Consider the following 21,052-nt stretch of genomic DNA (forward strand, 5'->3'; position numbering starts at 1 on the left):
TTCCATTGTAGTCATGAAGACATGAACTATATAGAATATAATCTCCTCCTAAGTTTCATTAGAGGAAAAAAAAAACAAACCTCTCCTTCCATTAAGCCATTAGCCTATCTATTGTGATTAGATGTAAAAACACTTGCCAATTACTACCATTTACAGATCAATATAGAGATAGAAAGTAATAGATCTATAGAGAAAGAGAATACCAAAATATATTTGCTACTTATGTGTAAAGTGGGACCCTTGTATAGATGAGCACAAGGAATGTACTTTCAAAGACTGTACTTGATAGATACTCCCCCTATCATCTTTATGCCATAAAGTTTGGTTTTGTCATCTACTTTAGACTAGAGAGAGAGAGAGAGAAAGAGCCCACAATCTATAGCATGCTTGTCTATATTTCATGAATTCTTCACTACTAAGGAACAACTAAAACATAACATGGAAAATGGACTCTCTTTACCTTTCTTTCATTGCTATAGGAATATATTCTCACTACCCCCACTGCATTTCTTTAATTAATTTTTAGTTAATCATGTTCCTAGTTACTTAACATTTAACCGTATCGTAATGATGGATTAATATATGAAATATAAAATCGAAGAACATATTCTTTCTCGTTTATAATTAAGCATAATAATTTTAGTACTAATCACATTGGGAGCTTTAGGAATCTACTTTTATTTTATTAAAACTGGACAAATATATCTTAAAAGAAATCTGAACTTTAAGTACATATACAATTTCAAAGACAACAACAAATTCGAGACGGAAAAAAAACTGTCTTTTCGCGTTTCTGTAATTAGCTAAAACAACAAATTCAACATGTAATAAACGGTGGTTTCTTTCAAATTACAGCTTGAAGAGACCAAACCGATTGTAATTGAGACTGTTTCTTTGGATTCGAAAAACTTACGAGCTAGAGGTTCAGATGCTCCATATATATTATTTACTGAAGCGGCTCCTGATGTGGAGCGACTGCTGTTCCTGGTGGTGCTATGGTGAACTGGAGACCTCTTCGCTGACCGGACTGAATCATAAATGCAACCTCAGTTGGTGATAGTGCTGCTACTTCCTGAAATTTTAGAAAAAACACCCATCGTTGGAAAGTAATCAAACCCCATTTTTTCGCTATGTTGTCATGCATCAAGGAAAATTTTAAATTACAGAAGAGACCATCGGGTAGGAGTGGAAGAAAAGTCCGAGAACCCAATACCCGTCCCATTCAGCCGATTCCATTGGAACCAATGGACACCTAAAGCCCAATTAAACGTTTACGTACAATAGAAGGGTCTGGAATGTACTCTCAAACCTTCAAAGTGGCCAAACGAATCAGATGAAATTTTAGCCAGTGGGGAGCCAGCCTGTTTCCCACCCCTACCATCGTGCACTACAAAATCCATCATAAACCTTAAAGCATTGACCTCCAAGTTCGACTCTCCGACGAAATGTTACTATAGTTGGGTGATCTTGGGCTCTCACCCTAAAAGCTAGCTCAAGTAAGGTTTTCCCACACTAATAAACTCACCCCTGCCCCTTCCACAACCAATGTGGGATTATTCCACCAATCTCTCCCTCTCACACGTTGGCTCTTAACTTCACTTGCTATTGGGTTGTTTCATTCGGGCTTTGAGCCTTTGATGCCAGTGTTGGGTGGTCTTGGGCCTCTCTCACCCCAAACACTAACTCTAGAGGTAAGGCTTTCCCGATACTCATATAATCACCCCTGCCCCTTCCACAACCAATATGAGATTTTCCCAACAATTAACACCATTTGAATGATGTTCAAAGAACTGAAACTTTTACGGTAAATATGTACAAATTATTGTCTGCTTGAATCCGTGACCGCAAGGTAACAACCAAGACATGTTGTTTGTTTAAATATTTAACAACTTACTAATTATGTGCTTCGGGTTTTTCCCTAAATGTTTACATACTACAATAGTTATTGAACTTATTTTATCAAGTCAGGGAGCTATTGCCCCTTGGTTCTATGTAAATCCATCACCGAATACATACAAGTCAGGGAGCTATTGCCCCTTGGTTCTATGTAAATCCACCACCGAATACATACAGGCCTCGCCAAGAAAGCTATCGCCTGCATGACGTGGGATGTTTTACAGTGTGGAAAGATCACAAGACATATGTTCGAACATTACCAGTAAGAAGAGGATTGACTAACCTGTCTTTGCCTTCTTCTTTGGAGAATACTAAATGCCCATGCCATAATGTAACATGGCAAAAGAAAACCAGCAGCACGTAACAAGAAGAGCTGCCAGATTAAAAAATTCAATACCCTGAAGCCATAATTGGATCTAAAAACGAACAGTGATGTATAAGCAAAACCGGTATTTTCTCAATCGAACTTACAGAGAAAAAAGTTGAAGCGTCATCATCATCTCCATCAGCATCAGTAATGGTCAACGCATGCCTCAAGAGAAGAAGTGCCATCAACTGCAAGGCGGAAGAAGAAACCAACAAAAGCAAAAAAATTAGAAATGAAGCAAATACCATTTATATTATTCTGTGGGTCACAAGGACTTACAATCAGAGCTGCTGAGCGACAAAAAGCGGCCCCGTTGGCATTAGTAGCAGCATACTCATCATATTCGGCCTCCAGAAGACGGCGTTCAGCCGCAGCCATTGCTAGTAGCCGAGGATCATTCAAGTCTAAAGGAGTACCAGAGATCATCCAACCTCCACTGTAAGAAAATGAAAATAGTCGGTTTTGAGAATGTTAGAAGGTGGTTCAAAGTTCGGATGAAAATAAGATCTCATCCTGGAGAAAAAATGTCATCCCTAATGGTAACTTCAACTATTTAACCTAAACACTGCATACAAGAGGGTCCAACTTGCCTGATGTCAATGGTGGTGTCCTCAGGAGGAGGTGGTGGTGGAGCTGTATAACCAGGCTGGTAAGGCTGAATAATTCAAGCAAGAGCCCATAGTCAAGTTTAGTACACAAAAAGAATATTGTTTAGATAAAGAAGTTTGACGATGAACTATAAGCAAGCAAGCTCCATAATTACATCCCGTGAATCAGGCAATATAGAATTGTTATCAGAATCATAAACAACAAAAAAGGATGACATTATATTTCTACTAGACTGCTCTACCCATGTTCTACATCTTTATATAAGCCCAAACCCATCCATTATGGATATGTAAAAGACTTAGATAATAATACAGGTAGGGCAGAAATATGTGAAGTAACTAACACGGACAAGGACGCGGATTACCCAACCACTACATCGACTGAGGGATATATGAGTAAAAAGTAGATGATAAATTGCATCATCAACCTTATTCTTAATCTGAAAACAGAACGGCTACCAGTAAAACTATCCCCAAGCATAAGCATTAATACTACAATCTTGCTCAAGACAAAACAAAACGAAACTACTAATAGAATCAGAATATGAGGCTACACACACCTGATGGCAGATTTCACAAGTTATATCCCCTTTCTCATTGCACCATCGCTGAACACATTTCCTGTGAGCAAACTGAAAAAAGTATGACCATTAGCATATATTTACACTAGGATGCTTAGGAATGGGATAAGGGGTGGGAAATGAGTGAAATATAGCTTATTTCTGTCTAAAGCTATTGAGATTTGAGCGGTTACAGCATACCAAATTGAAATCAGGTGACAACCACTATGACTCGACTATTTTGATTCAATCAGGTCTTTCAAATCAATGTTAAAATGATACAAGAACTAATTGTGCATAAACCATCAAATATGTGCCTTTTCGTACAAAAGATAAGCAATATATGTGTATATACCAACACAACTCCACGAGTCCCCTGTAAGATCAGTGTACCCCAATGGAAGGTCTCGTATTTTGATTGTAAACACTAAATAGTATGAATGTCAACTTGAATTCAAATATAGACCATGGCTCCAAGATGATACAACCAAATATTATATGTTCAAGACATAAACAACAACCATGTTTTATAATAGTGCCGATTACACACACCCGGTAGACATATCAGCAATTCAGTGGATCAAATGCCAATTAAGTGAAAACAGTGAACAATATTAAGAAGCATATCTAAATTCTAGAGACACCGCAAAAAGTAGAGAAGAAAAGAGAGAGACCTTCAAACTACCACTACAAGCGCAAGGAGTCTCGAGATTCTTAACATCATCCTCCTCTTGACAAATGCGGCACTCTGCTGCATTAGGAAGAAGTGGCTCTTCTTCCCCTGGTAAATCACTTCCCTCCAAACTTCCGTCACCGCTGGTGGAACCAGCTGTGATGCCAGTCTGACTACCAGACCCTTCTCTAGAAGGTCCTGAAGGCTCAACAATCCCTTGATTGGATTGTAAAGACGCCAGTGGTGTGGTGAGACGGTCGACATGCAAAACCAGATGATCCGCCATATCACTAACCAAAACTTCTCTCTATAAATTACCTACAGAAATCATAATTGGTTAAAAAGATAAACCTTGAAAAAAGTTCAACATTCTCCACCAGCTGTTCTCTCGCATAAGGCAATAAATATAAAAAAAAACAACAATTTTTTCTCAAAAAGAGGGTAATTCCCACTAAATTCACCATTTCCAAATGAAATCCTTCGTACCCAGATTCCTAATATGCATATAATTTCCCCAAATTCCCATGATTAATTACTCTATCAGAAACAATTTTTCCAACAAAAACCCTAATTTCTTCTTCAAATACACTAAATTTTGTAATTTACCCCTATTCAATCAAAAGGGCTACAAAAAAACAATATGAAGAACCCTAGAATTCCTTAATCTCACTAAAAAATTTCTAGGGCAAAAGAAATCCAATACTAAAATTGAAGTAATAGGGTAAAAGGAAATAACAAAATCGGAAAGAGAAAATGAATCGATTACCTGAAAATTGTTCTTGAAAAGAATACGCGTTTGTCCGACAATATATTGGTTCAAGAAAAACCCCTGTTTTTTTTTTCTAACTTCAATAATTCATCAGACAAAATTTCAATTTATAGCTTTGACACCAACGTCACGGATTCTAAACTTCAATAAGTCATAAGTGACGGCTGGTTACGCTTTAGTAACGTCCGTCAGTAACGTGGCTATTTTTTAATGATCTTTAGTAAGTGGAGAAAGATTTCTCATAAACAGAGAGCATTTAGATTAGGTAACCATATTTTTGTAATAGTGCTGGTATTATACGTTGGGGTTAAAGTTTAACTCAGAGTCTTACCTGATGTATTGATGACATCACATGTTGCACTTTTCTTCGATAATTATCGAGATTTTCGGAAAATAGTTGTTGGAAGTATCAGGTTCTCTCATTATTCTATTGACAAACGCATGAGAAAGTTCTTAATTATTCCACTCTTATTTTTCTGCAAATGAATAAAACAACGGAATGTTTTTTCCGTTCCTTCCAGACTATGGGAAAAAATTAGTCAATACATCTTAGATAATCAAATAGTTACAAAATACCATCCCAATTCATCATGTTTGAACAAAACCGAGATTGCTTCTTCCTCCCTGTAAGACAATCAATTCATTGTGATCAATTGAGTTATCCAACTAACAATTTCAATTTTCATTTTATAATGAAAATATTGACCATTTTTTTTTTTGTTGAAAGAAATATTGACCATTTGTTACACATTTCTATTTCTTATTTTTCTTGTCTAATGGAGACATTATAGAATGTTATGGTTAAGGCAGTGATGGTGATACAAGTGGTAGGCTGTTGGAGCGTGGATGTATGGTATTTGATGGATGGGTAGTGGGGGTCGAGATGTGGTGGTGGATGGGGTAATCTACTAATCTTGTGGAAGTATTGTAGTGGTTGAGGTATGATGGTGGTGAACCAAGGGAGATATGGGCCCAACGCACCCAAAGCGGTCATTTTGGACCCTAACGTAATGAGGACCTCACATTTCAATTCGTGTATGTCATTTGCTTAATAATAATTACATTTTAAACCAAATCAAAACATATTAAGTTGTAGTTGAGGGATTGGATTAAGTCTTTAGAACTTGAGGAAAAGGTCAAGAGTTTAAACCCTCCTCGCATGATTATATTATTAAACATGCTCTATCTAGGACCCCGGTTTTAAACTTCGCTTGTGAGTTGTGACATCTCAAATATTTGGGCTGACCTTTTGGTGGAGGTACAACCATGGTAGTTGTGGTGGTGGAAGTAGGGGCGGGGTCGTGCCTCCACAACCCTAATGTGGGTCATTTATACTATATTGTATTAGCTAGGCTATTATATATGTATTTTTTCGTCTATCACACAAAATCCTCTTCTAGCTCAGATGGTTAAAGGCTTGATTGCTTTGAGTTACATAACTAAGGTCACAGGATCAAATTTCATACACCACAATTTTTTCTAGAATTTTTATTACTCCTTAACGTTGAATGAAAGAGTGTTTTGGTTTAAAATAATTGCTTATAAAAAATACCTTATGAAGACAATGTTGGGCTTAATTTAGTTCTTGTGGGCAAATTCAATTTTGACCTCTTCAAAATGATCGACTTAATAAAATAGTCTAGTAGAGATGATAATTTTCGAACTAACCTCTAGCATTTTAGTCTTGTTGGGTTTTTCTTTGACTTGTATTTTGTAATTCAAAATTGTTGTTTCTATGCATTTGTCAGATTTGTCATGGTAGACATGTTATTAGAAAGAAAAATCTATTTTCATATTTTCTTTCATTACGATCACTTCCTCTTCATCTTCTCCTCCATCGTTTTATCTTAATCTTCACCACTATCTCTTCATCTCCTTCTCTCTTTCTTTGTTTTCTATTTTAGTATCTTTTGGGAATCTAGTTGGGGGAAAGATCCCCAAACCATATTAGTGAGAAAATTAAAGATACAGTTTGTTATATATATGTCAAAATTACCATGGAATATCTTACCTATGACTAAAATTTTGTCGAGAATTTGCTTTTTGATTCTTACCTGATCGTATGTTATGAAATTATTTCATTGAACTTTAACTAAAAAGTGCCCCCACACATAAAAATTTCTGACTTCCCCACTGAGTGGAAGTTTGATTAAGGTTTTGTTGTTTTAGGGCTGACGTAAATAAGGAAAACAATTCGATCACATTAAATGAATTTAAGTAACTTAACATCAAAATCAAGGGAAAATCAAAAGAAAAATTTAAACTTTAAAAGAAAGTCAAATTTTAACAAGAGAAATTTTTGCTTACCGAATTAATTAAGAATTGTTTTTTTTTTTTTTGTTGAAAAGGAATTATATTTTGTATTGTGTTTTTTTGGAAGGCTGACTACGGTTCTACGAAGTAATTACAAAGGCATTGATACATCATCAAGATGTGATAAGCACAGTAACCGTCGAAATTACACATTCTAAATTACCGGTACTAAACCCATCTAAACTAGTTGCCTAAAACCCATCAAATTACTTTATTTATATCTTAAACAACCCAAGTTCAATAAATAATAAATTTTACCTCTATTAGATAATCGAATATGGGACCTTCAGGGAGTTTACGTCAACACTATCAACCACTTGGGGCAACCAAGTGGTTATTTTTGTACAAGCAAGGATGGTGGGTGATTTAGTTGGCTCATTTCTTTTTAATTGTAGTCAGCCAAGTGGTTATTTTTTTCAAAGTATCCGGGTGCAAAGACTTTCCGAAAAATTGGTTAACTTTAGTTGACTCGTTTATTTTTAATTGTTAAAATGAAACCATTTTGCCTGAAGTATTTGTTTTCTTTTTTGTTCTCCACAACTCTACCGACATTCATTATCTACTCCGAGTCCGAGGGGGAGATTTGCTGTTTGGACCCCCTTTCATATAATTGACTTGTTGTTTGGACTCTCTTTTTCTAATGTTGCACTTTGGACTCCCTTTTGATGGAATATTCCAGAAATATTCCGTCTTTAAAGTTATGTTTAAAATAATTCTCACTTTACCCTTGCATAATCAACATTGCACCCTTGCATAATCAACATTGCAATTTGAACTCCCTAATTTATTTAATCTGAGGAAGAGAGAGAAAGTTTAGTTAGAGAGAAAGTTACAAGAAGAACTAGTTGATGTTCTAAAAATACTTGGTTCAAAAATATCAACAGATGAATTGAAGAAAATGATGGACGGAATTGACAAAGTGGTGATGGATTTAGAAATCTCATAGAATTTATTGATTTTCATCAAAAGAGTCACTCTGGAAGTGAAGAAGATGGAATTAAAGAACTAAAAGTAGCATTTGAGATGTGTGAGAAGGATAAGAGTGGATTGATTCAGCAAGCGAGTTACATGTGTTTTGGATGAGAATGCTTAGATCATGATTGTGTTAATATGATAATTGTACAATTTAAGAAGATGATGAGTAATAGTAGTTAGCAGGAGTAATAGTTTTCATCAAAAAAGAAAAGGAGTATCACTGCTGCTTCATAGTTTTTGTTCCATTAATTATGAGTAAAAGCAGGGAGAAAGAAGGGCAAAATAGTCCAAAATGTTTTGGGTTGTCATATTTAACATTTTTTTTGAAAAATGAGTCCAAACACTGGAATAAAGGAGTCCAAACAGTAAGTCAATTATAAGAAATGGGGTCCAAACAGCAAATCTCCCACTCCGACAAGGTCGCCGGCAAACGATCATTGTTGATGACCTTCAACCACCGTTAGTTTTCTCTCTTTTTTCCTCTTCTTCTCTCTATTCTCCTCTCTTCCCTCTCTATTTCTCTTACCATCTAGCCGAAAAACGACATTGGTTTGCGGTTCTCCCAAACCAACCAACATTAACTGATTTGGGAAAATCGAAATGAGAGAAGAAGAAAAGGAAAAAATGGTGGTGGCCGGAATGAGAGGTGGTGACCGGAGTTGGTGGTGGTAGCCGGGGTTGCTGATAAGAGACGAGGAAGAAGTTGACTTGTTTCCCTCTAAAATTTTGCACTTCTGAAAATTCGTCAAAATTCACATCTTCCCTTTAAATATTTCCACCCCAGATAATTTTCTTATTTCCCCACATCACCCACCTTTTTAGTAATTGTGTTGGACGCTTCCCTTTGCTTTCCATGACTATCCTTTGCCGTCTTAGACCTCTCAAGTTGACCAACTGTCTTAAAATCTTATTTTGTGGGTAAAACTTGGGCATTAGACTTTTCAATCTCAAAAAGTAAGGTGTCCAGGATAAACTTTTTTTTTTTTGTTAAAGTGTCCAGGATAAACTTGATATAGGGAATTGTATCATGGTGGATTATTACCAACTAATTACCGTTATGAATCTCTATTCATTGTTGATTGGTTTTTAAGGGGAGGGGGGGATTGGATTGGGACTTTCGTGGACATTTGAGAGTCCGCGAAAGTCCGAGGCATTCAAATCTAGACATTTGAGAGTCCAAGAAAGTCTGAGGCATTCAAATCCAGACATTTGAGAGTCTATGAAAGTCCGAGGCATTCGATTGTCTTCCAAAATGTCCCAGACTTTGGTGGACTTCATAGGTTGATGGATTTTGTGAAGGATTTGGGACAAATTTGGAAGCCAAAATGTCTTTAAAAAAACAAGAGACATTTGAAGTCCATCATGTGATTAAACAATAATAATAATATTAAAATAATAAATGTCTACCAAATGTCTACAAATATTCACAGATGTCTACGAAAGTCGAAAAATATATATTTGAAATGTTAGTATAAATATATTATTTCATGTGATTAAACATTAATAATAATATTAAAATAATAAATGTCTACCAAATGTCCACCAATGTCCACAAATATTCACATATGTCTACGAAAGTCGAAAAATATATTTTTGAAATGTTAGTATAAATATATTATTTCATGTGATTAAACAATAATAATATTATTAAAATAATAAATGTCTACCAAATGTCCATCAATGTCCACAATATTTACAGATGTCTACGAAAGTCGAAAAATATATTTTTGATTAGCACAAATATAATATGCATTACACATTTTGTCAATGGACTCAAGATCTTAAAATGTCCCCAGGACATTTTGTCTATGGATCAAATGTCTTGAAATGTCTATAAAGACAAATATAATATGCATTACACATTTTGTCAATGGACTCAAGATCTTAAAATGTCCCCAGGACATTTTGTCTATGGATCAAATGTCTTGAAATGTCTATAAAGACATTTTGTCTACAAACTCTCAATGTCTTGAAAATGTCTATGAACACATGTTGTCTATAATAAGTCATCTGAAATGTCTTGAAATGTCTACGTGACCTTTTGTCTATGAAAGTCTGTGAAAGTCCCGCTCCACTACCCCCCTAAATTAGATAGGTAGAAACAGTGCGACACAATTACCCAACCGGATATTGTACCCTTTAGTACTATAGCTTGTGGGTATGCTCTAACTAAAGCCATGAACTTTCTATATTGACCAGTGCTACATGCACAAAATGTTTCCCTCCAGGGGGTAATTCCGAGGTGATGTCGTGTAGTTTCTCAGATTCTATCAGGACAGATATATCAAGTAAGCGATTCGATGAAGATATACTTCATACTTGCTCATTTTCAGACATCAAAACAATTTACATCAAGAATCTTTAATATATATAATGTTGATATTTACATGGATCATGTATCATATTCCAACTACTATAAGTTTAACTTAAAATCTTAACTAGAATTATACATTGATGGGGTTGCTCAAGCTGTAATTTGCTCATATACATGTTTTCTAACCGTTTCTTCCGAAGAGATGTCAGTAAACTCCGATAAAATTGCTCGGAACTCATTTCCTGAGAGTGTTTCCTTTTCTAATAACACTTCTACTAGTTTATCCATTGCCTCGCGATTATTCTTTATATGGGTCTTGGCTATTTCATATGCATTATTGATAATTGCTTGTACTGAAGTATCAATATCTTCTGCGAGTTTTTCCGACATGGAATTTCTGACAAGCATCCTTAACACTACATCACTACTTTGTACTGCAGGATCTGTAAGTGCCCACGGGCCAATTTTGGACATTCCGTATGTGGTTACCATCTGGAAAAAAATAAAACCCGAATAAAATTAGATACATCATATTATCACCAACGTAGTGTCTGTTATTTCTAAATTCAGATCTGAAATCTGACTCGAAATCTGACTTGTGCACTAACTCGTCTGGGTGGCTGTCTTGGTTGCTTTTGGTCCATTTGAGTCAGACAAAAATAAGCCTAGACTAAGAACGCATTGTCTTAAATAACCTAGAATGGCTAGTGTACCCCTGACCTATACAAGTCAGTCTAGTCAGACTAAGTAAGACGACTCAGATTCAAACAAATCAAGACCCATGCAAGTCAGATTCAGAATCTTTATTAACTTACTTGTCTTGCAATCTGAGTAATCTGTTGCAAATCTCCTGCTGCACCAGTAGTAATCTCTGGCTCCCCAAAAATTATTTCTTCCGCTGCCCGACCACCAAGACCTCCAACTATTCTTGCAAAGAGTTGTTGCTTAGAAATTATAGCCGGATCTTCGCCAGGTATGAACCAAGTAAGTCCTCGAGCTTGCCCACGAGGGATTAGAGTAACTTTCTGTACTGGGTCGTGCCCGGGAGTCAATGTCCTGAATATAGCATATCGTAACTCGTAAGTACATAACAGAGGCACAATTTTACTCTAAAAGTTCACTATTTGCTTCTATTTCATGTCAACTACTTGACAGGTTTAGATAAATATATGCTTGAAGCGTTGAAGAACTTACGCGCAAATGGCGTGTCCAATCTCATGGTAAGCCACCAAAATTTTGCTCTTCCCATCTGTCATCTTGGTTCCTTCCATTCCTGCTACAATTCGATCAATAGAATCGTCAATTTCTTTCATTGTTATCTTCTCTTTGCCTCTTCTACCAGCAAGAATTGCAGCTTCATTCATGAGGTTTGCAAGATCTGCACCAGAAAACCCTGGGGTTCTCATAGCAATGACTGTGATGGAAACATCTTTGTCAAGCTTCTTGTTCTTGCTATGAACTTTCAGAATTTCTTCTCTTCCTCTCACATCTGGTAATCCAACTGTGACCTGAAAAGGAATAACCCAAGATACTTTTATATCTTAGGTCTTAGGATCATAGTTACTTGTACCAGATTAACAAGTTCAGAACGATTTAAGGTTGTCGTTGTGATATAACACCGCTCTCACTACCAGCCACACAGTTCCGATTTAGGCAACGCTCACACCACTGAACCAGTTCCAAGCGGTACATGATTATAAATGAGTCTACCCTAAACCACCCCAGGTTTCCCACTTAATCAGCCTAGGCTCCAAACCTACCCAAAATGCCAGGCCGGAATGTAAGACAATGTTCTATAACGATTATCTGAATTGGAAATCTTTAAGTTATAGAGAATGGCCTGATATGGACAAAGGGTATTCTCATGGCCAAGAATATAATATCTAAAACCTTCTCAGTCTTCGCCAATGGTATCAAAGTTCAGCCCGACATGATAGGCCGAAAGACCACACTGGGTAACGCGTGAGAATAGTCTCACATGTAGAAACGGTACTTTCATGTCCTCTTATGTAGAGCATCTTAACTCATTGCCATTTGGCTTAAGTTCGATGTGGACAGACTTTATGGTTTCTACTCTTAAGAGAGAAATATTAGTCTTACCTGTCTGTCAAACCTTCCCGGCCGAAGCAGAGCTGTATCAAGAATCTCAGGTCTATTAGTAGCTGCTAAAACAATCACGCCAGTATCCCCACTAAATCCATCCATTTCAGTGAGCAATTGATTCAAAGTTTGCTCTCTTTCATCGTTTCCTCCCCCAATACCAGTTCCTCTCAATCTCCCCACAGCATCGATCTCATCAATGAAAACTAAGCAAGGAGAATTCATCTTAGCTTTGTTGAATAAATCCCTTACTCTTGAAGCTCCAACACCAACAAACATTTCTATAAACTCTGAACCCGATAAAGAAAAGAAAGGAACTCCAGCTTCTCCTGCTATTGCCTTAGCTAACAATGTCTTTCCTGTTCCTGGTGGACCTACTAGGAGAACACCTTTAGGAATTTTAGCTCCTACTGCTGAAAACTTCTCTGGAGTTTTTAAGAACTCAACTATTTCTTGAAAATCTTGCTTTGCTTCATCAATTCCAGCTACATCATCAAATGTCACTCCAGTATTTGGTTCCATCTGAAATTTCGCTTTCGATCTGTTCAAAATTTCAAAAAATTTAATATTATACAAGGTCCTAAGAAATTATAACTACTACATAACAATATCGTACATAGTACGTAATAAATTCCATATATATTAGTCCATTGGCCTTAACTCTCCTTGACAACCGGCTTCCAAAGCAAGGATTGTCCACAACTTACTTAACATACTCTATTGTCCAAGCAATATGGAATAATGCTAATACCTTCCCCTAATGCTAGAAATGGAGTCACTCGGCACTACCCCTCCGCGCAGGGCGAAGACTAAAAACTCCTGCCCTATCTTAAGATGCTCTGGTATTATGTTAGAGTTATTGGGCCAAACTTTCGATGAAAACCAACTTGCAAGGAAAAGGTGCCCAAGACTCATCTACTTAACAAATTCTACTTATATATACTTGAACTCTTATTTAGTAGTGCAAATTCCTCTCCGTTTGTGAGAATAGTTTCACATTGGATAAAGGTGATCTAGTAACCAAGAATATAATGTCTAGGTCATCTCCACTCATTACCAATTAGTTATGAGGCGGATGGCTACAAACTTAACATGGTAACAGAGCTAGAACCGCACATGATAGGTTCAAAAGTTACACGCATGCTCTACGTCACCCAAAAAAAACACGTGCTCCACATCACCCAAAAAAAAGAAACATGTGTAAGGCTCAAAAAACCTCACACGCGAGGGGACGTGTGAAAATTGTCTCACATAGGAGAAGGGTGATATAGTAACCAAGAATATAATGTGTAGGTCCTCTCTACTTGTTGCAATCGGTTATTGAGTTGGACGACTACAAACTTAACACGGGTCAAGTTTTCAAGTAGATTATAATTTGGAGAAAGTAGCATACCTTCCAAGTCCAAATGGTAAACTAGGTCCTCCTGGAGTAGTGTTCATAGAAGAATTTCTTAGAAGTAGACTTCCAAGTAAAATCAATGGAAAGGCAAAATTACCCAACAAATCAAGTATCATATTTGTCATATTCATCTCCAATGGATGAGCATCAAAGTCCACATCTTTATCCTTCAATTTTCTTAACAGTTCTTGTGGCAATCCAGGTAATTGTATTTTAACCCTCTGAATCTTATCTAAATTAGGGTTCAAGATCTCAGCAATGGCAACAGTTCCATTCTCAAAAAAGTCTACCTTTTTCACCATTCCTTCATCTAAGTACTGAAGAAACCTTGAATATGACATTCTACTAGAAGTAACCCCTTCTGGTCTCTCTGGTTCAGCTCTAACTGGCTGCACTCTATGTAAACCTCCTCCTATAAGATTCAAACCAGTGAATTCTAAGAAATTTCTCCTACTTAATCTTGAATTTGAACTTGTTTTAAAACTTGGGTTTGCTATAGAAATGGTTTTAGAAATATGGGTATCCTTTGAAATCTCTTGAAGTTTGCAGGTAAGAAGGTTAGAGACTGATAAAGATAAAGTTGGTGCCATTTTTTCTACTTAGCTCCTTGAAGTAGGTAATCAAGTATCAAGGTATGTGGTATCCTACTCAAAATTTTGTTGAATTATGATTGAAAGTTTGAAGCTGTTTTCTTGGAGTTGGGTTAGGAGGGAAAAAGTATTGAAGAGTTTAAATAGTAGTTAAGGTATCAATTGTGGCAGTCTCAAGAGCTTAGAGAGAGAGAGAGAGAGAGAGAGAGAGAGAGAGAGAGAAAAGCGATGAGTTTTGTTTGTTTTCATGTTGTTATGTTTCATGAAGGATCTAGAGCGATGTTGATTTGAAAATGAAGGTTAATGCTTATAGTGTGAGGTGGATTTGAATTATCCACAAAAATCAATTATAATTTTGTTATATTAAGAATTCTTTACTATTAACCACACACTTGGACTAAGAAAACTTGATCTAGATCAATCTCATTGTTTTGGTGATCTTTGCCCTTCAAACATCAATACTCACACTAGAATTCTCTAGTGATTTTGAATTCATTCTAGTAAGTGGGCTTGAGTTTCTCCTTGAAATTTTGTGAGTCCATGTTTACAAGCCCAACCTCCATATAGACTGAAAATAATTGGGGAAGTTTTATAGCTGCCCCATTCATGCCCCCACACTCCTCTCTTGGCAACACCAGAAACAAAAAGAATTCCTCTACATTCCTCTTTTTAGGGAATTTTCATTTTGTGTATAAAAAAATCCTTCCCATGATCCCATTCTATATATTAACACAGGTTGGTCAGTTACATGGTGGAAGACTAAGTCTGACCTATTTTTGTTGGGATTTTGTTTTCGACCATACGCCACGTACTAGGATTTCTCAATAAATCATTTTAAATCTTTTGAATTTTTTTTTTTTTTCGAGTAACAGCAAATCTTTTGAAAATTTTAAACCTACAATTAAAGGATAAATTGATCTTTTATTCCCTATATTTTGTGTTTTTTTTTTATGAAATACCCTATATTTTGTGTTGAGATTAAAAAAGAGAAACTAGTTTCAACCATTTAAATCCAATTTAAGTTTTCTCTAAACAACCTCTACACAATGTCCTCAAAATATTTATAAGAATATCTCACATGTTTCTCTTAACCACTTCTATCATGTTTCTTCTTCTTTACGAGAAAGAAGATTAACATCATCTTCTCGATTTGAATGGGAATCAAAATTAAGTGTCATCTCACAACGACGTTAACCAAGAGAGATCTGTTGCACGCTTATGATGCGGTGGAAACCTAGTATAGTTTAAAATGGGGATTGGTTTTTCTTTCAATTTCATAGTTGAAAACTTGACTCGAGACTTGAATTCACCTGAGTCAGATTTCAAAACGTTTGTTTCTATCTGATTCGTGTACCTGATTCATTCTAATGGGTGACTTAGATTGATTTCGAGCTTATTTAATTATGACATAAATAGTAAGAATTAAGAACCCATTATCTTAAATCATGTATACTGACTACTCTGCTACAGCCTATAGACAAAAATATCCAAAGTGTTACAATTGAGACAAACATTAGTCAAAATTTTGAAGAACTTTTTAAATCTTGAAAATGGGTGGATTATATTTGCTTTAGATAAAAACTTCAAACCCTTTTAATAGTAAAGTTAGATCATTTATGAATATCAAATAGTGTAGTTTTTCTTGTTTTTTTAGTTTTGATCATTGATGAATATGAAATTAGTTTTTCTTGCTTCTTTACTGTGTAGGAAATAAAATAGTTATTTGAAAATTCCTTTCGACAATGAATTAACTTTCCTAGCATGTGCAATACTTGTATGTTGTTTAGTATGTTATTTTCAGGCGTCCTAGTGATCTTTCCGATGTCACCTTAATCCTTCTAGCAAAACAAAACCCCTCATTTTCAAATACAGAATGACCTATATATTTTATCTTTCCACCCTATTTTCCAACACTAAACAAGTAAATGGATGAAGAAAAGTTGGTAGAATCTAATTATAAGCAGCCATCTTCCTAAGTTGTGTGTTAAGATATAATACCATTGTGAGACGGTCACCATTCACCAGCGGGTAGATTTTAACACGGGATCAACTCTTTAACCTAGCAACAAAATAAGAACTTGTCAAACATAAGCACCCACGAAAGGGCAAATGCACCTCCCACAGCCACAATAGTTTCCGACAAGTAATCTGCTACTTTTGTTTATCCTCAATATCCAGCTTCAAGATCTTGACAAGAACTCAGTAGAGAACAGAAAGTAATCCCTTCCTGAGAAGATTTCAGACTGTTAATATATGCATAGCATTAAGGGAGTCAGAATTGAAGAAAATGGCAGTTTCTAATTTTAGCATATAATCATGGATACTATGGACAGACAAATTGAGAACTTATCTGAGTTGTATCCACCTTCTTCAAATTAATGACAGACCCATAAAATGAGAGCCCCATCTTGAGGTCAAAACAGATATCCTACTTGCGTTGCTCATCTTATACATTCACGATTTTGTACTAAAGGATGAAGTAGTACAAAGTTGAACATGTCATCGTAGCAAACTTCCAGACATGGAAGGAAAGTAGGCTAAAAGTGTTTTAAGCCGGGAACTGTTGCAAATACTACACAAAGAATTAAAGGCCTTAACTCTAGTAAAGATTACTAGATATTATCAAGGTTGAAGATAGTAATCTTCAAATTAATTGATAATAAGCAAAGTTTAAAACCGACTACCACGGTAGTCAAACTAAACTGTCACCTAAGACATAGTATGAGATTCATACACAGTCTAAGGCATGACGTGTAATTTTAAACCTCGACAAGTAAAACTGAGTGGGTAAAAGGAGTTTTACGGAAGAGGCTCAGATTTACAACTCTCGTTATCAGAAATAATAAGAATTATTTCACCAGTCGTCTAAACTTGGTTTAGTGTTTAAACGACAGTCCATAGATAATAAAACGTTCCGAATAGGTTTGTCAGATACGTGATCTGATGAATGAAACCCTATTAAGTGAACTTGGAATATTTATTATCAAAAATCCCTGGTCCAGGTCATTGCATGGACAACAATGACTCACGAAGACTAGCACGGGAGTCGATGGGTTAGCGCAGTTTCATGGGCTATAGGAATAGTATATTCTATTCGACTACGTGGGTGTATAAAAGGTTTATACACTGGATAACCCTCAAATGAGAAGTACATCATTCGTGATGAACGTCAATACTTCTCATAAAGACAATTGGAGAGATTCCTCAAAACATGAGTGCTCCACTCATCTTATGTAAGGAATGCCCGACTTTGGTTCCGTTAAACGCCGCGCCGTAAAAGGAGGTTATAAAGACGGATACTGGGAAGGACAGGATAGACATGAAGTTAAGTGGGAGCGCAAGAATGGATTGTGTCACCCTAATCACATTAGGTACAAAGTGTCTCAAGGCCACTTGATGAGTAGCAACTGAAAATGCGTGGCCGCGCTCAAACGGATTAAAAGTTAATCGTTTGTCTTTTACAGTTGTACTCGGATATCAAGAAAGTCTGAATGATGTGACGTATCAGATGGGATACTAAATTGACATGGGAATCGAGGCATTGCACTTGTTCTAAGTCCAAGTGGGAGTCTGAAGGAGTTGAAGGAGATGTCCTTCGACCAAGGTGACAATGCGAACAATTTTTCGGATAGGACAATTGATGTGGAAGATCATCAAGTCCGATTGATTTAGGGATCGTAGAGTTGTAGCTAGAGACCAACTACGATCGTCGAATTACGAAGTAATTCGCGGCTAACTTCGATCGGATCCTACAACGGGTTACACATAAGAGTGACAAATTGATCTAGGATATGACTAGTGGGAGTGAGATATAATCATGGGAGTGTCCCATAAACATATCTCATAGGCCTCAAAAGGAATTAGGCAAAGATAGTACAAAAAGGCCAAAAACAGGGTTTTTGGGCCTAGACCGGTTCGGGTACTTCTAGGACTCGGATTGGGCTGAATTTTGGAGGGTTAGTTGCTGATATAATAAACATTATATCTGCCAATTTTCGTGGTGTTTGGGCACCTCCTCCTTAGGGAATTGAGAAAATACAAATAGTTGCTATTTTCGACTATTTCCCTAAATCTTATTCTAAAGGGTGTTTTAGGAAACCTAAAAGGAGGTGGATTCTTATTAGGGTTCTATATAAACACTCTTAGGGCAGAGAATAAGGTGTGGAATTTCTCTCTAAGCTTTCTTACTCTACCACATCAAGTAGAGAGGAGAAAGTGAGCTAATTCCCATTACTATCAATCTAGTCAAAGAAGAAGGTGTTCTTCTTTTCCAACCACCATTGGTGTGCTAGCTATACAACAAGGTGGGAGATCAAATTGATTGCTCGTGTCCCAAGTAGAGGAGCTACACTTGAAGCTCTTGGTCTTCTTCAATCAATTCAACTAGTTCGAGGGAAAAGCGATTAAGGTAATCTACTATCTCCATTAGATTAATTACTAGTTTTGCATGTGATCCTGGGAATACTAGTGTAGACATTAGATGTCATATTTCCGCTATAAACACTAGTAGAAGGGTGTAAATCCCTACACTACCCCACTTAGCTAATTTATCCGCCCAATTGTTAAGGTCTCTGGGAATGTGGACGAATCTGATAGAGACGAAGTGGCCTGAAATCTCACGGATGTTGTCCATTAATTTCTCTGTCTGCCATTCAATAGTCGAGCTACAGTTGTTCAGGTACCGAATGATATTAAGATTATCACTTTCCAAAATAAGATGAGTTATCTGTAGCTGATGCGCCCACTGTAAAATCTTGAGAATGCCTAGTCCTTCACATTCTTCTGCCGATTGGCCTCTGATGACACCCGCAAAAGCGAAAAAAAAATCTGGCTTATCATTGTGAATGATGCCGCCATATCCTGTCGCCTCTGTAAGAGTCTTAAATGAAGCATCGACGTTGCATTTTAGGTAAGGGGATTCAGGAGGTTGCCAGACCGGCGAGTCCTTTCTGTTTGTTGCTGGTTTGGTTTTCTTAAAGGCAAAACCCGACCCTTTAATGTTATTGATAACCTGGACCGGAGTTTGTTCCTTCGAAGAAAAATATTGTTCACATCTAGCTTTCCATATGAACCACAAAACATTAGCGTAAAGGGATTGCAATTCTGGTTCCAAGGATTTCCATTTCAAGATCCAGTCCTGCAGATTGTCAATACTTTCCACCCTGACATTAAAGAAGAACCAGATAGTACGGGTAAAAGTACAATGGAGCATGATATGAGATAACGATTCGACCTTGTCGCAAAAACCACAGTTAAACACATTGCCTATATACTGACCAATTTGTCCACGAACTGGAAGACTGTTGGTACAACATTTCCATAAGAACAGTTTAATCTGAGGTATCGTTTGTATTTCCCATATATAGTTCCACTCTGGATGATGGTAGTCCATATTTTTAGTTCTTAAGTGAAAGTACATGGATTTGATAGTGAAGTTACCTGATTTGGTGAGAGACCATTTCATAGAGTCATCTCTATCATGTCGAAGGTTGATACTGCAGATCGCCTTGCCGACCTCGCTGTCAAAAAGTTGATGAATCAGAATCCCGTTCCACTGGTTATTATTGATGAGTTGATCAACCGTAAGTAATCTGCAATTGTGCAAGTTTGGTATCGGAGGTTTGTGATTCGGAATCCAGTAGTCCTCCCAAATGTTAATATTAGTTCCCTTATTCACGTCCCAAAAGATGAGCTCCTGGACCTGTTTGAAACGCTGCATCATGGATTTCCAAGACCAGGAATGGTTAGATTTAGCCATAGAAGGTTTGGTATCTTTCGGGTAGTATTTAGCTTTAAGAATCTTCGTCCAAAGAGAATCAGGGTTTTTGAGAGCACGCCAAAGGAGTTTACTGAGGAAGGCTTCATTATCCAGAGAAGGTAATCTAATACCCAGCCCCCCAAATCTGCGGGGCTTACATATCTGTTGCCAGTTGATGGTGTGAATGGTTTTCGATTTTCCCCACCAGAAAGACCTTTGAATGGTCTCAATGCGATTGCTAATGCCTTTAGGAATGGCAAAGCATTGCATTTGGTATCGGGGAACGGCCGCTGCTATAGTGGAGATCACTACAGAGCGGCCAGCTTGGGAGAGAAGATTAGTGTGCCATTTAGAGAGTTTATGTTGAATTTGGTTAAGGAGGGAGGAGAAGACTTGCTTTTTATTGGCTCCGATGAAGAGGTGAGTGCCCAGGTACTTGTCTAGAGAGGAAGCTTGGTGAACTTTCAGATTACGAGTAATGAGCCGCTTGAATTTAGGATGGGTGTTTTTGGAAAAGAAGATAGTAGATTTGGCATAGTTAATCATTTGGCCCGAGGCCGCACTGAATGTATCTAAAATGTTCTGGAGGATATTAATATTGTCAAGAGAGTTAAGACCGAAGATGAGGCCGCACGAAAGTTACGTCCAATTTAAAACTCAATAACTCCATACTACATATCATTATTGGTTGCTTGTAAATATGAACTTTTCCATATTAATGTTTCTAATG

General features: G+C 36.8%; 3 protein-coding genes across 7 annotated transcripts; all 3 read right to left on the minus strand.

The window, feature by feature from the left end:
* Positions 1 to 662: 662 nt before the first annotated feature.
* On the minus strand, positions 663 to 5,011 carry LOC147563179 (RING/FYVE/PHD zinc finger superfamily protein). Of its 3 annotated transcripts, none has more exons than XR_015223536.1 (8): positions 4,871 to 5,004; positions 4,106 to 4,422; positions 3,432 to 3,503; positions 2,854 to 2,918; positions 2,543 to 2,699; positions 2,368 to 2,451; positions 2,029 to 2,269; positions 663 to 1,972 (listed from the first exon to the last, which is right to left on the minus strand). XR_015223536.1 is itself a non-coding variant. In XM_086635450.1 (8 exons), the coding sequence occupies exons 2-8, from the start codon at positions 4,388 to 4,390 to the stop codon at positions 947 to 949; spliced, it is 879 nt and encodes a 292-aa protein (XP_086491576.1). In that variant the 5' UTR covers positions 4,391 to 4,422; positions 4,871 to 5,011; the 3' UTR covers positions 663 to 946. The 3 variants fall into 3 exon arrangements, 1 of the variants encoding a protein (XP_086491576.1); XR_015223535.1 differs by having other exon boundaries at positions 663 to 1,950; positions 2,013 to 2,269; XM_086635450.1 differs by having other exon boundaries at positions 663 to 1,072; positions 2,180 to 2,269; positions 4,871 to 5,011.
* A 5,495-nt stretch (positions 5,012 to 10,506) lies between these two features.
* On the minus strand, positions 10,507 to 17,036 carry FTSH6 (FTSH protease 6). 3 transcript variants are annotated; one of them, XM_086635464.1, is made up of 7 exons: positions 16,930 to 17,036; positions 16,563 to 16,791; positions 13,969 to 14,386; positions 12,576 to 13,116; positions 11,670 to 11,983; positions 11,291 to 11,531; positions 10,507 to 10,967 (listed from the first exon to the last, which is right to left on the minus strand). In XM_086635464.1, exons 3-7 carry the CDS (start codon positions 14,313 to 14,315, stop codon positions 10,626 to 10,628), a joined length of 1,785 nt encoding a protein of 594 aa, XP_086491590.1. In that variant the 5' UTR covers positions 14,316 to 14,386; positions 16,563 to 16,791; positions 16,930 to 17,036; the 3' UTR covers positions 10,507 to 10,625. The 3 variants fall into 3 exon arrangements, with proteins under 3 accessions (XP_086491590.1, XP_086491584.1, XP_086491582.1); XM_086635458.1 differs by having other exon boundaries at positions 16,563 to 17,036; XM_086635456.1 differs by lacking the exons at positions 16,563 to 16,791; positions 16,930 to 17,036 and having other exon boundaries at positions 13,969 to 15,228.
* On the minus strand, positions 16,021 to 20,322 carry LOC147563181 (uncharacterized). The gene is made up of 2 exons (XM_086656004.1): positions 19,093 to 20,322; positions 16,021 to 16,035 (listed from the first exon to the last, which is right to left on the minus strand). Exons 1-2 carry the CDS (start codon positions 20,320 to 20,322, stop codon positions 16,021 to 16,023), a joined length of 1,245 nt encoding a protein of 414 aa, XP_086512130.1.
* Positions 20,323 to 21,052: the final 730 nt, after the last annotated feature.

The sequence above is a fragment of the Eschscholzia californica genome, unplaced genomic scaffold, assembly GCF_041429995.1.
Source record: "Eschscholzia californica isolate CP2 unplaced genomic scaffold, dmEscCali1.0.p SCAF_1, whole genome shotgun sequence".
NCBI classification, from domain to species: domain Eukaryota; kingdom Viridiplantae; phylum Streptophyta; class Magnoliopsida; order Ranunculales; family Papaveraceae; genus Eschscholzia; species Eschscholzia californica.

Coding starts and splice junctions, on each gene's coding strand:
- LOC147563179 (XM_086635450.1), bottom strand. CDS start 4,390: ATGGCGGATCATCTGGTTTTGCATGTCGACCGTCTCACCACACCACTG. Junction 2,270..2,367: donor ACGCTTCAACTTTTTTCTCT/GTAAGTTCGATT, acceptor TTAATCTGGCAG/CTCTTCTTGTTACGTGCTGC. Junction 1,073..2,179: donor AAAGAAGAAGGCAAAGACAG/GTTAGTCAATCC, acceptor CTAAAATTTCAG/GAAGTAGCAGCACTATCACC.
- FTSH6 (XM_086635456.1), bottom strand. CDS start 14,564: ATGGCACCAACTTTATCTTTATCAGTCTCTAACCTTCTTACCTGCAAA. Junction 11,984..12,575: donor CGGGAAGGTTTGACAGACAG/GTAAGACTAATA, acceptor ATTCCTTTTCAG/GTCACAGTTGGATTACCAGA. Junction 11,532..11,669: donor ATTGGACACGCCATTTGCGC/GTAAGTTCTTCA, acceptor TGCTATATTCAG/GACATTGACTCCCGGGCACG.
- LOC147563181 (XM_086656004.1), bottom strand. CDS start 20,322: ATGGCTAAATCTAACCATTCCTGGTCTTGGAAATCCATGATGCAGCGT.